The sequence below is a fragment of the Hylobates moloch genome, unplaced genomic scaffold, assembly GCF_009828535.3.
Source record: "Hylobates moloch isolate HMO894 unplaced genomic scaffold, HMol_V3 SCAFFOLD_10, whole genome shotgun sequence".
NCBI classification, from domain to species: Eukaryota; Metazoa; Chordata; class Mammalia; order Primates; family Hylobatidae; genus Hylobates; species Hylobates moloch.
Genome location: NW_026652285.1, coordinates 96,902,124 through 96,918,847, shown reverse-complemented (window position 1 = coordinate 96,918,847; position 16,724 = coordinate 96,902,124). Strand labels below are relative to the sequence as shown.

General features: G+C 42.4%; 1 protein-coding gene across 10 annotated transcripts in view; it reads left to right on the top strand.

Annotated features, from left to right (window-relative positions):
• The first annotated feature begins 3,041 nt into the window (after window positions 1-3,041).
• NR6A1 (nuclear receptor subfamily 6 group A member 1) overlaps window positions 3,042-16,724 on the top strand; it is a 256,354-nt gene continuing 242,671 nt past the window's right edge. For 8 of the 10 annotated variants that reach the window (XM_058445822.1, XM_058445821.1, XM_058445816.1 and 5 more), the window contains exon 1: window positions 3,042-3,296. In XM_058445822.1, coding sequence (XP_058301805.1) covers window positions 3,197-3,296 — 100 coding nt within the window. In that variant the 5' untranslated portion in view covers window positions 3,042-3,196. The remainder of the gene's footprint in view (window positions 3,297-16,724) is intronic. The other 2 variants (XM_058445817.1, XM_058445824.1) reach the window with 2 other exon arrangements.

Here is a 16,724-nt window from a genome sequence, read left to right as displayed (position 1 = left end):
GAGCCACCATGTCTGGCCATGCCTGCCTCGTTCTTAGCTGTATCCCAGTCTGGTCCCGTCTGTCGTCTGTCTGCTGCCTCTGGCCTCAGAACCACGCCCCGCTAAGATCCCTCCTTACCCTTAGACACATTCCTTTCCAGATCTTTTGTCTTGAGTCCTGCAGGTGGTAGCAGAGTCTTTTTCATCTTTCTGAACCTGTCCCCACATTTCTAAACTGGGGGAGAAAGTATTGATTTCTTAGGATTGTTGGAAGAAATGTAGAGAGATTAGATAAAAGGCCCCATAATAGGTGCTGGACTCATAGTGAGTGCTTAGTTCATAGGGCTCTCTATGGTTAGGACAGTGGCTGAGGTCTCTAGCACAGTCATTTCCCTTGCTTTTCTCAGTTTTGTGGTATTTGACTCCTCCCAGAAGCACTTTCAGAAGACATGCATCTGAGATTTAGAACCACTCTTTAAATAACATTAGTAAGAGGTTCCATTTATTAGGCCAGACCTTTAATTGCTTTGCAAGCATTGTTTAATTCTCATAGCATTCCTGCAAGGTAGCAACTATCATTATTACCCATCCCCTCTTAGAAGACAGGAAATAGAGGCTCAGAAGTCACTAGCCTAAGGTTAGCTATTTTTATCCATTCTTTCACCCAGTCAGTAATTATTGAGAGCCTACTATGTGCCAGATCTGTACTCAGCAGTTGGGGTTATGAGCGAGAATAAAGGGATGTGACTAGTCAGGGAGGTGTGGGAAGGTTTAAGGAAGGAAGGGACAACAGAGCTGTAGTCTGAAAGACTATAGGAATTGTTTCCAGGGGCTGAGCATTTGGCTGAACTCTTCTGCCCATCTAAAGAGGGTTGACTTAGAATCTTCATCAACTACCAAAACTCCAGGGCTGCACGTTTCTGCAATGCCACTTAGGCTCTGATGGCATCTCCAGGGACAGAGAACTCACTACCACCAGAACCTGCGACAAAAAGGTAGATTCCTGAGAAAGGCCAGATGGTCCTGACTTTTTTTTTCTTTTCTTGTTTTTTTTGAGACGGAGTTTTGCTCTTGTTGCCCAGGCTGGAGTGCAATTACACCATCTTGGCTTACTGCAATCTCCGCCTCCTGGGTTCAAACGATTCTCCTGCCCCAGCCTCCTGAGTAGCTGGGATTACTGGCATGCGCCACCACGCCTGGCTAATTTTGTATTTTTAGTAGAGACGGGTTTTCTCCATGTTGGTCAGGCTGGTCTCGAACTCCTGACTTCAGGTGATCTGCCCGCCTCAGTCTCCCAAAGTGTGGGGATTACAGGCATGAGCCACCGCGCTCAGCAAGGTCCCAACATATTTTAGAACCCACAGCTGAGGGAATGGCAGGCTGTCCTCTCTTAGTCACAGGGTTTAGCTCCTGAAACACTGCTACCCAGCAGAGGGGATCTAGTTGTCCCTCGGTGGAAGGTATTAAGGAAGATGCCACTGAAGAAACATTTGAACAGGATCTTGAAAGATGAATAGGAGTTTGGGAGTGGGTCAGGTGAAGTCAGCCGCGTTCCAGCTTGAAGGAGCCAAGGATTAAGGTTCTGGTGTGTGACAGAATGGGGCTGGAATCCCCATCACTTCTAGTGGACTTCATCAGTGCTGGATAGGGACAATATTGTTGCTATCTCATAGAGCAGGTATGAGGTTTAGACGGCAGAGCGTTAATGTAAGTCTCCCAGATTACGTACGAAATACAGTTTCACCAGGGTTGGTAAGGTCCAGTTGCCCGCAAGTGCAGAGAAGCGTTGCAACTTTCGTAGCAGGTGAGGGACGGGGTGTGGTGCGAAATGTGGGCAAGGGTCAGGCCAAGCAGGGATGCGAATGCCAGGACGAGGACTTAATATTAGACAAAAATGACATAAAAGGGCTAAGGGATTGGTGGGGCGGGTGGGGCAGGAGAGGGCGAACGAGCGGCCACCGAGGAAGCTGCAGCATAATCAGGCAGAGAAGAAGCGGGCAAAGCACCAACGTTCTCGTTCTTTCTCTTCAAGTGGGCCAGGTAGGCCTTAGACCCTTGGCGGCAACAGCGAAATCCTTTCCCGATGGGGTCGCCGAAGACGGACACCCCGGCGGGCCTAGTGACCGGTGGCGGCGCGCCACCTGGTGGCCGCAGCGGGTGGATTCGGCCGGGAGCCGCTGCAAAATTCGGGATTTTGCTTCCGGAAAGCTTCGGGAAACTGAGGTGGGAGGGGCAGGGGTTTGCGATCTTCCAACTGGACCCTGTCCTTATTCCAACCCACTTTTACAGATAGGGAAACTGAGGAAAGGGGAAGGCAAACAAGGCCGGGCAAGGGATCCCTCTTAAACGGAAGGTTTCAAGACACCTGGGGTCAAGAACCCAGGACTTTAATAGCCCCAATGGCCCAGAGCTTAGTTTGCCCATCTGTTCTATGGGCAGGAGGAAAATGAAAGGGGAGGAGGGGAAACTTTAGTCTTTCCCGCCCACCTGGAGGTAAAAAGGCTTTAAAGACTACCCCGGAAAGAAGAGTTTTATAGATTTCATTTGCATACGAACGCAGTCACCTCGAGTTAAACTCCGGTCCTTTAATCTCCGGTCCAATTTGTCCCGCAGCGGCAGGGAGAGGCCCACGTGAGTACCTTCAAGCCCCGCCTCCAGGGCCCCGCCCACAGGGCTGGGCTTCGTTGCACGTGCTCACCCGGCTGCCTCGCGATCCGCCTCCTCGGAAAGACTCATTGTTGGGGTGGGGGATTACGAGGACTCTTAGGGAACTTTGATCAGGTATAAATCACAATCAAGAAAAGGCCCGGAAGTATCCGCTTACTACATAGACATCAAACGCTTTGTCATGGTTCTTGATATTGACAGACTTTAGCTTTCCCTTCTCAAGACTTCTTATCCCTCCTTCCACCCCTTCAGTTGGTGCGGTCGGCGTGGCCGGCCTCGCTGAGCGGACTCCAACTCCCAGCGTGCCCCGCAGGGCCTTGCGCGGCAGCGGCGTGTGACGTCAAGGGGGGAGCTGGCCAGTGCTGAGGGGGCGCGGCGCGGAGGGGCGCGGAGCGGTGCGGCGCCGGGCGGCTCGGGGCCCAGAGAGAGCCGCGGCCGGGAGGCCGGGGGCTCCTGACAGCCTGCTCCCCTCGGCGGACGACGACCACAGCGACTAGGGCGCCGGTCATGGCGGAGCAGCAAACCTGGCGCGGACCCTAGGCACCACCGCATGGAGCGGGACGAACCGCCGCCTAGCGGAGGGGGAGGCGGCGGGGGCTCGGCAGGGTTCCTGGAGCCGCCCGCCGCGCTCCCTCCGCCGCCGCGCAACGGTGGGTGAGGGGCCTGCGACGCCCGGGCCAGGCAGGAACCGGCTTCCTGAGGCTCCGCCAGGGATCCCTCTCCTCTCTGCGGACCCTCGCCCCGGGGAGCCGCAGCGGCCCCGCGGCCCCTTAGGGTGGACCTTCACCCCGTTCCCCCTCGGCGCGGACCCTCCCTCTCCTCCCCCGTTTCGTTCAGGGTGGATCCTCCTTCTTCGTCCCCGTTCCCTTCCGCGCGGACCCTCCCCCTGCCCGGGTCCCTGGGCACCGAGCTTCATTTCCCCCTCCCCCCGTCCCCTCTATACAGGCCTCCCCTCCCCCCGTCCCCTCAGCACCAATCCTCCCTCCTCCCCCCGGGTCCCCTCCCCCTGTCTTCCCAGCACCGAACCTTCCCCTCCCCCCGGGCCCCTCAGCTTGGAAGTGCCCCCACCGCGGTCCGTCAGTGGGGGCATCCCCTCACTCGGGTTCCCTTCACGCAGAGCCTCTCTTTTCCCGTACAGGGGTTCCTCCTCCCACCGAGGACGCTCCCTTCTTGCCCTGTTGACCCGACTCCACAGCACCCTTGTACCGCTCAGCTTTCTAGAGCGTTTTCCTCCTCTGCAGCCTCGAGCGTTCTCCCTTGAATACTACGAGCCCCCCACCTCTGCCGAACCCCCGTTCGCTAGACATCCCCCAGTCGTTTCCTTTTTCGGACTCCTTCGCGCCTCCTGCTTCCCCTGAGCCTCACCTTCCCCAACGCCTCGCGCGCTCTGGCCGGTCTCCGCCCCTGCTCAGCCCCCCTCTCCGCCAGGCAACGGCTTTCCCTGGCCGAGGGCTCCAGCCCGCCCCGGGGCCCCGGACACCTGCCTCCTCCCGGCTTTTGCCCGGCAGGTCCCGATCCCCACCACTTAGTCTCAGTTCTCCTCTTTCTTGTCCAGATCCGGGAGCCTGGGAGCTGAGAATCCCTCACCTGGCCCGGCCCTTCCTACCGCTCGTCTCTCGCCCCCTCGCCCGGGCCGGGTCCTCGGGCTCCTCGGGGCTTCCTCGCCCTCCTCCCCTTCGCTCCCTCCCCCTGCGGGGTGTTTTATTTGTATCTGTTTGATATTTTCCTCCTCGGTGTTTGCCGCGGAATGTTTTTATTGGTAACGTGTTAGGAGCTTTTGTGAGGTCGTAAAAGGTGAACTTTTGAACTTGGAAAGCGCCCTGGAGCAATTAGCGCAGGCGATCGCCCCGGGAGGCCTGCATTACAAAGGGTGCTCGCACCGGCCGGCAAACGCTCCGGCGGCAAACCCGATTTATTTATTTATTTGCCCTGTTTTCCACCTTTCACATCTCCTCATTTCCGAATAAAGGGAGGCTCTAAGAGATCCGTGCCTCCTCCCCTCGCTGCGCCATAAACTCGCAATTCTCTGAAAGATCTAGGACCGAACAGTGTCTAACAAGTAACAGATTTCAAATTGAATGCAAACACCCGGGACAGTTAGGAGGCACTAAAAATTAACTGCTTCACCAAGAGGTTTCTCAATCAGGACAGTGACCTGGCAGGTGTGAGGAAAGTAACCTGAAAATAGGTCAGTTAGGCGCTCAATTGTTGAATGAGTGAGTAGCTACAGAGGGTGGAAATCTTGGGTTGGATCCGTGCCTTCATACGTTTATTAACTAGTCAAACATTTTGTTAGTTCAGGAGATGTGGTGTTTTTACAAAAGGGAAAAGTCCGTGTAGAAGAGAGAGAGCTTGGTTAACTTCACTTGATGTTGCTGATCTTAAAAATAGTGATGTTAAAATAGTTAACATGTTAAAAATGGTGTTTTCAGAGCTTTTTTTTTTTAAATTTGTGTATGATGTGTGATGGCTGGGTGGCTGGCTGTTCCGTGGGCTGTCGTTGGCAACTAATTTCTGAATGTGAACATGTTTGAGATCAATAAAATTCCGTGTCACAAAGGGGGAAGCTGGAATCCAGTTAGGGTAGAAGGAGACAGTATCATAGGAACAAAGGATTTCTTTAATGCCTTTGACTTTTTAAGCTAGTTTGTGTGGAGATTTGGTTTGGTATTAATTTGTGAGTGTTGTAAATCCTGATCTAAAATTTCCCATGCTGATTTTTTTGAATCCAAGCCCCAACCTATCTTATATCCCATATTAGCGTGTGTATTTCTGTGATGCCTTCCTATGTGTGAATACTTCCTGTACCCACCTGTGCATATAATGTAGATGACGGATTTTATTGCAATTCGATATTTACTGCAATATTGCTTTCAATTCTACTTGAGAATAATAGTGTTGTAAGAGAAACCTAAGAACTGCATTTGTTATTAATTATTCATTAGTACATTTTAAAGAACTCAATGGTAATTTTAACTCTTAATCAGATTTCCCATTCATAGTCTCATTTCCTCAATTGGTCAGAACCATTTGAAAGAATGTTATCGAGCAATCCATTTAGACTAAGGTGGCTTTAATACTTTACATTAGTCTAAGTTAGTGGTACAGATGTTTTCTTTTTGCTGAAAATACAGTGGGAACTTTTGGCAGCTTGATGGGCTTAAAATACACGAGACGCTAGACCGTTGTGAGATATTTTTCAGTGTAAAAGCTAGCATTGTGCAATGTTTTACAATTTATGTTCATTAGCACTTATGAAGTTAACATTCTCACAGAATTGCCAAAATTTTTTTTTAAGTTTGCCTGTGAACAATGGGCACATTTTTTTCTTTATTGCTTCCTGATTAATATTTTTCTCCAAAAATATATGTAACTGCTTGTTCTGAGTAGCAAAGAAATGAATTATCTCTCATTTTTAATCCTAGTGACTGATTTCTATTTTATATGAAGTATTTTCAAGAGACAACTATATAGATAGGGGGTCTTTTGGTCTCTGTCATGAAGAAATAAACTGGAGGTGGCATTTTAGAAATGTTTTTCTACCGGAAACACCATTGATGCTGAATTTACAGTCCTTTGAATGGTTTTTATTCTGTCAGAACAGTTTCTTTCTAGCCTTTTGATGCACCATCATCCTTCCAGGAATTCCCTGTGCTGACTGCGCTATTTTCAGTTGTTGCTTATAGGTTTTCATAACAAACATGAACTCATTTAGTTGTCGTAGAGGACTGTTCCCTTTTGGGATTTCAAAGGAAGATGAATGATTTGAGGAAGTGTATGCTGAATATTGCATTTGTTCATTTTAAGAGAATGAGGGAATATACTTTTAAATATTTAAAGCAAAGGAAGGCAAAGAAGGTTGTAAGCCATTGTAAGTAATTAAAAGCATATTTTATGTAATTACACTTTAGAGGAAATGGGGAGAAGTTCACTAAATAGCACGATGCCTTTTTCTCCTGCTGTAACTATGCCGTCCAAATGTTTATGCTGGAAAATAAATTGGCAAATATTTCCCATGATGATTTAACTTTTCAGGTCTGTGATTTAAAAAATTAATTCTGAGTTGCCCCAGAATTTTTTCCTACTCCTGTTAGAAAAAAACAAAACCAAAAACATGCTGTAGTACTGTTGTTTCTTAGTACATAGAGCACGCAGGTTTTTCTTTTTTTTTTTTTTTCTTTTTTTTTGTAGCTTCTGCGACCTCCAAAGACGGCTAGGGTAGAAGAAAGGCGACAATGAGCAAATTCACTGGTGATTTTGCATAGCTGAGATGGGAGATGACCACATTTACAGTCTCCAGTGTACAAGCTACCAAATCATTCAGCAGTTCTGATTCATGTAACCAAAATATGACATGATTCCTAATCTGTAATTCATTCTGACTTCTGTAGCAGAAAGGTGTATGCAAGGCACATGTGTTAGCACATGAAAGGGAGTTGGATGGGGAGCTAATGAAAAAAATAACTGCTGGTAAATTTCCAAAAATATGTCCAAATCATGCATTTCCATATTTTATTTAGAATTTCCTAGTTTCTCACTCCCTACTTTTTTCCTAGGGTTTTGGGGCAAAGGTGGAAAATAGAGTTTAGATTAAAATACCACATTTTAGAATAATGGAGGATGGTAGGTAGAAATGCCAACTGTTGCTGTAACATTGGGAAAGGAAGTTTCTTATACCACCCCTAGTGTTTGCTGTGCAAATTGGCTTTAGATTGCTAATGATGCTTGCATGTTTTGGAGCTTGGAGCTGTGTTAGTTTCATTTGTGTTAGTAGGAAGATTTACCACTTCATTTTTATAATTGGGTAGATATTATTTATTGGTTATGTTGAAAAATTGATCTGTTAATGAATTGTGTTCAGATGGCAACTTCTGGCTTAAGAATTGCATAAAGCCAGGATAGATTCTCCCACATTAGGAGACTTCATTGTCAGCAAATTCATCGAGATCTTTGGGGCTGGTCCTAATTTTTGCTTCTTAAGTTTATTTTTGATTTATAGCCAAATTAATGACACTTTTCTGTTCAGTATTTTTTCCATGCATAATAATTAAGTTGACAGTGACACTTGAGAAGATGTGTTTTAGAGTAAATTTTACATTGTTGGGTCAGTGTGTTTTTTTTAAGTAGGACAATGAAAGTGCCTTATTTCATGTGTAAAAACAGATTCTAGTCATGTGAGAAAAAGATCCGAATTAGAAAAATCAAAGTTCTGAATCAACAGGTAAACATGCTTGTATTTCAATAAAGAATAAATGTGCTTGAAACAGTTTTTAACAGAAGGTAGCTATCTAATCTGCCCACATAAGTAGTGATCTGATATACCCAACTCTTTGTAATACTTTGAGAGCATTTCCAAAACCAATTAAGTTGTGAAGGAAAATGTTTTCTTTCACACTTCTGCATTAAGATCAACCTTAACTTTTTAATTAAAGTTTTTCTTGCCTCAGGTAATTTCTTAAGGGCTTATGGATGCCTTTGATAACTAGGGTTCAGAAATACTAGAATTATTAAAAATGAGCAAGAAAGTGGTTTGGTACTGAGCAGGTAGTTTTTTCTTGGTTATTGAGCTTTTTAGAGCTAAAGTTTCAGATTCAGCTGAGCTTAAATTTAAAAAACGTCTCTAGATGTAGCTTTGATATACAGTATTTCTAGAATCCAGCCCAGTCTTTTGTTCATTGCTTGTTTTCCAATATGACTTGTCTTTAAGAAAAAGACAAGGGTGTTAGACTGTAACACCATTAGTAAGTAATAGAAAATCAGAAGAAAACCACTGTGAGATGTCTAACCTGTTTTTCAGTATGGTGGAGAAATAGCCACAGGAAAAAGGAGAGCATCATTTGAAAGAATAAAACATTTCCTACGGTATTTCGTTCTTCATTCTTTGTTACCTGCTATTAAACAGCAGCCTTTGTAGAAAAGCTTCTCAAAAAAACCCAGATTTTTTCAGTGGTTACAGTTATTTAAATAAGACTTTACTAGTGTAACCCGGTAATTCTAATTAACAGTGATTTAGTTTGGGAGCAGACCAGGATTTCCTCAGCCGGCCGCTGGGGAGCTGAATTGCTTTTTTCCCCACCCCCAGCTGCACCAAATCTTTTGATCCCCAAGCTACAGTGGTTGTCATTTGAGAAAGCAAACTGAGAGAAAATATGTTGTGAAAATAGCCTACTTTGAAACTTCATTTGCATTTTGGAATTTTTGTTCTTAAAAAAATTATAGGAATAATTGAACTCCCAAATTTTTATCTTGACAGAAGCAAACTGGCCAAATTCTTATGTCTAAATAGAAAATTCCTGGATTTCTTAAAATTTTTTTGCTTTAAAAACTTCAGGGGCTGTTTTAATATTGACAGTCACGATTTCAAAAGAGAAATGATTCTAATTATAAATTCACAGGAAGGCTTCAAGTGTTCTGAGTTTCTTGAAGGAGTGTGTGTTTGGGACAAATAAAGTTATGTAATGGAGTAGTTTTCATTCAGGGTAGTTTGTGGTTTCTGCATCAGCATTATATAATAAGCTCAAATACAGAATCACGGATTCTTATGTCTTATACTAAATAAACCATACAATTTGTTACGTTAAGAATTAACTTTAAAAAAGTGTCTTTAAATGATGAGGCCTTTGGATTCTAATTGTAAACTCTACACCCTTCAATTTGTTTACACCAGAGAAGCTATTCAAGCATAAACCACAGATGGCAGTAGCAGTATATTTTTCTGTTTCTGGACTGAATCTTGCCTTTAAGTTGGTGTCAGTTCTATGGGCCCTGTCGATAAGTCAGCTGGCAGGTGTAATGTTTCTAAAACCAATTCCCTGGGCAGCAACATGTAATGTATTCAGGGAAACAAATCCAGGCATTTGATTTGAAGATACACTCTGTGGGTGGTTTGACCCAGAATAGTGACTTTGCACTCACTGCCCAAGTGAGAAATTATTTTAAAAATTTGGTAATAGTGATTAAGCGAGTTGTTAGAATAATAGCTATAGCACATTGGAATTGTAGTGGTATTATTAGCAGAGAATGTATCTAACATATTTGCTTGAACAACTATTTGCATTGTAAACAATTTATAACTCATTAAAAATATACTCAAGATTCGTATTTTGAGAGAGAAATGCACAACTAAATTCTTTATATGAAAAAGATGGATGATCTTCCCTCAGCTTGTTATTTCCAGTTCCTTCTTACATTCCTCCTTACATTTCATAGAATCATGGATTTTTAGATCTGTGTATGAGAGCATTTTGGAGGTCTAAGAGTGGGTTCTGCTTGCTCTTCCAACACATCATTGTAGTGCCCAAATTTCTGTATTCTCTATTTTCTTCTAAAACACTGATGGAAAAAAAGAGATGGTTGATTAGATTTCCTGTGATATTTTATCTGTGATGTTTCCTTCAGTTGTAATCCCATAGTTTAGAGCTCAGGAAACATTTTAGTAACAAATCTACCGCAAAATGAAGCATAGACTGATTCAGTGAAGGGAATAGCTTAAACATGTAGTTCTCTTTTTTTTTTTTTTTTTTTTTTGGTGATGGAGTCTCACTCTGTTGCCCAGGCTGGAGTGCAGTGGTGCGATCTCGGCTCACTGCAACCTCAGCTTCCTAGGTTCAAGCGATTCTCCTGCCTCAGCCTCCCGAGTAGCTGGGATTACAGGCATCCACCACCATGCCCAGCTAATTTTTTTTTTTTTTTTTTTTTTTTTGAGACGGAGTCTTTCTCTGTCCCCCAGGCTGGAGTGCAGTGGCGTGATCTCGGATCACCGCAACCTCCACCTCCTGGGTTCACGCCATTCTCCTGCCTCAGCCTCCCGAGTAGCTGGGAATACAGGCGCCCGCCAACACGCCCGGCTAATTTTTTGTGTTTTTAGTAGAGACGGGGTTTCACCGTGTTAGCCAGGATGGTCTTGATCTCCTGACCTCGTGATCCGCCCGCCTCAGCCTCCCAAAGTGCTGGGATTACAGGCTTGAGCCACCGCGCCCGGCTTAATTTTTATGTTTTCAGTAGAGACAGGGTTTCACCATGTTGGCCAGGCTGGTCTCGAACTCCTGACCTCAAGTGATCCACGTGCCTCAGCCTCCCAAAGTACTGGGGTTACAGACGTGAGCCACCGTGCCTGGCAGTTTTCATTTTTAAAACTAATTTTATTAAGTCAAGTCCCCATTTCAATCATGAAGCTGTGTGAAGCTGTATCACCTTGGAAGAATCAAAAATTAAGTCTTTTAAAAATTCCTTGTGCTCCACTGGATCAGATGCAATGTTCTTTTTATTATGGCTAACTGCAATTTATTTAATTTAGTCTTTCTGTCACGAAAGAAAAGCTAGAAGACAGAACACTTCTGTGTAGCCTTATGTACTTTATCCCCCTTCCTCATCCCTTGCCTTTTAAAATTTATAAACAAATAATGAAGTAGTACTCAATCGTATTTTCTGTCATTCGTTGACCATTCATTACTATTGTTTGTTTCAAACTTAATCTCTTCCCATTTATTGAGTCCTTAAATTTATTTATGGTTGCATCCAAACCAGTGATTTTCAAAGTGTGGTCTGCAATCCTCTGGGGGTCCTTGAGACCCTTTCAGGATGTTCTTAAATATATTTTAATCGTAATGCTAAGACATCATTTGCCTTTTTTACTGTATTGACATTTACACTGATTTTGCAGAAACAATAGTGAGTAAAAACTGTTGGTCCCTTACCAGAAATCAAGGCACAAACTGTATTAGTAGTCATCATATTCTTCACTTCCATGCACTTGTATTTTTTTAAAAAGACTTTTCCACTTAATGTCATCCTTGATGAAGCAGTAAAAATGATGATTAAATCTTGACCCTTGAGTACATGTACTTTTGATATTCTGTGTGACAAAATGGAAAAGTACATGCCAAGCACTTCTGGTGCAAACTAAAATGGTTGTTTTAAGACAAAGTATTTGTGTGATTATGTTGTGATCTGAGCCAGCTACTTTTGTTCATGGAATACTTGAAATAATTAAACTATACTTCATTCAGCCTTGGGCATTTGGCAGACTATTTTTTTCTTAAACGAACAGTGAGTCTGTCATATCAAGGAAAACTGACAGTATCGGTTGCCAGTAAATAAAATTTGAGCTTTCAAGCAACAATTAGTTTTGGAAAACTTGTACTTGCCACTAAGAGCTTGACAGCTTCCCAATGGTTAACGTCTTTTCTGATGAGATGGATGATGAAATTCACAAATATGATTTTCGATGTTATGAAATGTGTCAACATTTTGGAAATCTGAATATCTCAGCAATTCAGTATTTTCCAAAAGATCTATGTGTGATATTACAGGAACCTACACAGGTAAGAGATCTGTTCAAAATGCCAGATTGATCAGTGGATTTTAATGTAACGGATTACACATAGTTCATTGATAATGGTTTTAAATTCACACTGAACTAACCTTTAAGAAAGTACCACTTATTGAGTTTTGTTGGAGTATCAAAGAAGACTATCCACAATTACTTTAAAAAGCAAATACTTCTTCCTTTTCCGATTATAAATCTGTGGGGCCAGATTTTCTGCCTGTGCTTCAACAACAACAAAAAAAATCACAATATACTGAATGGATAAACAGGAGATCTAGGTGCTAGGATTAAGCCAGATATTAAGGAGATTAGCAAAATGTAAAACAATGCCACTCTTCTAATTTTTATGTTTTATTGGACAATTTTATTTTTCATAAAAATGTTATACTAACGTGGATTTATTAAATTTAAATGGATTATTAAATATTTTAAATTTTTCATAGGTTTATTTTCCAGTATGATAAATATCAATAGACAAAGCCACATAAATATCAACCCTAAAGGGTCCTTCATAATTTTTAAGAGTGTAAAAGGGATCCTGAAGAAAACTCAAGCGTAAATATATGAGAACTCCAGGTCTAAATGAACTAATGAAATGTGTAAAGAAGATGGTGACTTCACCAGATACCATTAGTAGTACTTTACTTTGGAGTTTTCTTACTTCCCTCGATAATTGAGCTACTTTTATTGAAAATGAGTTCATGTCATTTTAAGTTTTCTTTGCTTGGGAATACATGAAATGTGTGGTAGTGCGCTCTCACCGAGTTCTCTGATAAAGCTTTTGTTACCTGCTACATGAAACCTGTTGCTTAACTGATAATTGTCTTGTGGCAGCAGGTTTTCAAGAGAACCAGTTGCCTCACCAAGGGTAGACTTAACAATTGTGGAAATAAATCTGACAACAGAATTTCTTAAGAGTCATTGCTATAGAATAATGAACAATTTATAAGAGATAAAGAGCCTATCGTGCTTTTTAAAACTTCCATCAAGAATAGCTTGCTTATTTGCTTTCCTTAGACGTGTTTGGCTTCACTGAGTCTTAGAGTTGTGATTTCGGTAATGCCATTTTGTAAATTGGTTTGCTTTTAACCTGGTTTTCACCGAAATTGTAATAAAGTCTGTATAGGAGAGGCATCTCTTTCTCTGGTCGAAGAATATCCTTTCCTAGTGTGAGTAACATTTTAGTGTAAGTCAATTACTGTGTTGTTAAAGAGTTAAGAGATTTACTCCTTAGGGTAGTTGCTAGGTAGAACTCATCCTGTAGTGGGCTTGCTGGCTGAAGAAATGTCACGTAACAATGTGAATAACAAATAAGGAGTTACCGCATCAGAACTCAAGGTGAAGCTTGGGTAGGTGATGAAAGATCAGTGAGATAATTATTTGGGCTTCCTTCCTAAGAGCTCTGTAATTATCTTGATATTCTTGGAGTTTCATGTAATGTACCTTTGAAAACATTTTTGTGTTCTGTGGGGATTGCAGCTTAGTTATAAGAAAATACAAGCCTTTTATATCTTGATATTTGGATTTGAAGATTCACATGAAATCTTCAATTGCATTCTTCAGTTGAGTTAAATTGCTTTAATTACGAAACCTAATAACTGAGACAGATTTGGCTTTTTTCTTCCATATTCTTACTGTACTCTTGAAATCTAACCTGTCAGGAGACTTCCTCTCTCTAGTCTTGGAATCCTTCCCCCAAGATGCCTTTTTAGCAGGATAATAAACCACCTGGGGTAAGCCCCCCATTGACATGCATTTAGAGGGCTTTGTTTTTTGAAAATGGCAATAGTAGTCCCATCCAGGGAGGAAGGATTTTGGTTAGATTGTGTGAGGCAAAGGGCAGGGACTCTGGAGTGTGGCCTAACAAAGATCACAGCTATGCGACTTTGTCACTTGACTTCTCTGAACTTTAGTGTTCTCATTTAACATTAATAGCTAACATTTACATAGTGTTTATAATCTAAACACCTTATGTATATTTATCGTCTTAACTCTGAGGTAGGTGTTCTGTTATCCCCATCTTGCAGGTGAAAACTGAGACCCACAGAGTTTAAACCTCCAGATTTTGCAGCTAGTAACAGCATTAAGTTTCTTTCGCAGATTTAACATCCCTTCTTCTCCAATATACTCTGACATTTCTGAAATTGACTGTAGGGTTATAAGGATTAGAGACAAGGTCTGTAAATTGCCAAGCATAGTATCTGCCCAAAAGCAAAAACCTGAGAATCTGGGGCATTTATCTATGTTGGAGAGGCCCAGAATTCAACTTTTATTGATTAGAGAGCCAAAAAGACCCACTCTTAGAATTGCAAGTGACTTTTTTCTTTTCTCTCATGTTGGCTTTATTTTATTTTATTTTATTTTTATTTTTTATTTTTTTTGAGATGGAGTCTCTGTCTCCCAGGCTGGAGTGCAATGGCAAGATCTTGGCTCACTGCAGCCTGCACCTCCCTGGTTTAAGTGATTCTCCTGCTTCAGCCTCCGAAGCAGCTGGGATTACAGGTGCCCGCCACCATGCCTGGCTAATTTTTGTATTTTTAGTAGAGACGGGATTTCACCATGTTAGCCAGGCTGGTCTTGAATTTGTGATATCAGGTGATCTGCCTGCCTCGGCATCCCACCTCATGTTGGTGTTTTTTTTGTTTGTTTGTTTGTTTTTTTTTTTTTTTGAGATGGAGTCTAGCTCTGTCACCCAGGCTGGAGTGCAGTGGTGCCATCTTGGCTCAGTGCAACCTCTACCTCCTGGGTTCAAGCGATTTTCCTGCCTCAGCCTCCCAAGTAGCTGGGATTATAGGTGCCCACCACCATGCCCAGCTAATTTTTGTATTTTTAGTAGAGACAGGGTGTCACTGTGTTGGCCAGGCTGGTCTTGAACTCCTGACCTCATGATCCACCCGCCTTGGCCTCCCAAAGTGCTGGGATTACAACTGTGAGCCACGGCCCCTGGCCTCATGTTGGTTTTAATAAGCCTTTTGCCAGAAAACAATTTTGCCAAATCAGGGACAATCTTCAGTGAACCCAAGGGATGCTAAGGAATGAAGGTGTTTTGAGTTACTCAAGGCAGGAGTACAGTGTATTTTATCTGTATCCTAAGCACTGAGAATTGGTGTTCCATGAATATTGAATGAATGAAAGAGGCAAGTTAGGAATATGAGCCTTTTGCTTATCTCAGAGTGCCTTGCTGGTAGTCAGAGTAAGTCTACAAAATGTAAGGGAAAGGAATATGCTTTTCAGCTACTTGAGGAAATTGGGGCCAATATCTAAGTCAGGCAGTGTGTTTAAGCTAAATCCAAGGTTGGATGGGCCCTCCTGGAACTAGAATGTAGTTTCTGTTTGGAAACACGGCTCTCCTGTAATTTAAAGTGACTAGATACCTCAGATTAAGACGAGATGGCCAATAAACTAGTGGCTGTTTGCTTGACTGTATTCGGGAACGCAGCTTAGGAAAAGGTGGCCTTTGTCCCGTGTGCCTTTTTAAAATTCTGTCACACAAAAGAAATATAAGAGCTAGGTGTCCAAAATTTATAAAATACAGAAGGTGATTTCCTAATGAAAAGAGAGATAGTGAGAAAGATGTAAAAGAGGATAGGCAGTGTGGGTTAATAGATTATGTTAGCAAAGTAGTTTGAATAGGAAAAGACTTCAGAGAGGATCCCAAACATTGAGGAGTTATGGATCCCAGGAGGTATTTTATGCCTAGGATCTGATTCTAGTTCTGTCTCAGATGCATGTCTCTGTGGGTCCACCTATAAAAATGGAGGAGCTAAATTAGATAATCCCTGAAAGCATTTTCCAGGTTTATGATGGAAAGAATTGGGCAAAACAGGAAGTTGCAATTTAGAAAAGTTCTGCCTAAAGCAAGTAGCTGTGGTACTCCCTGCCCACATTCTCTGGGATGATTTTGATTTCAGATACTGTTCAATCATCCCTCTAAGAATATTTACATTTACTAAACTGTTTCCCTGTTCTGCTTTAGAATACTTGGCTGCTTTAAAGCCTGTGGGATCACATAATTTATCTGTAAATTTCATTCTTTGAGTCTGCCTTATAGAAATGTTTACAGTTACAGTTCTGATGTTATGATAATTTGTAATGTAAATTTGAAATAAATTATGGAGTATTTTTGTTTTTTTAAACAAGATCACTTTTTTCATTTATAACCCCTCCATGCCACACTTTCTCTTTTTTGAGTACAGTTTCATTCGCTGAGTCAAACCCATAGTTAATTTTAGAGTTTTTCCTCGTTCCTTGTAATGGGATATTTATCTGCAAAACCCATTCAGCATTGAGAAGAGTGCTGTCTTCCTAAGATTAAATGTGCTTCATTTGAGAACGTTGATTCATTAAGGGAAATTGCAAAACAGAAGGGAAACTTCCTTAAACGCTGCTGGTCTGTAAAAAGGGAACCCAGCAGGAAAGGGGAGAGGTGCTTGGGGGAGGGGTGAAGTGAAGAGTGTAGCAGGGTAGCTGCAGTTGAAATATTCATCAATCATTTTACTGGCACCAGGAAACCAATCAGCCTTTTAGGGAGAGAACTTAATCAATCACCTAATGTGGGAAAATACAATTGCTTTCCCACAAAAAAATATTGCCTTTCTTGGTGACAGATCGAATCTGAAAGATACTTTGGTTCCCTGGAATTCAGAACTGACTGCAAGCAGTTGCTGAAAGTACTGCTGTGAAGAAGTGCATTTAACATTTGGAGATAAAATTTCCTATATGCCGTGAGCCTTTTCAAAATATTTCAAAA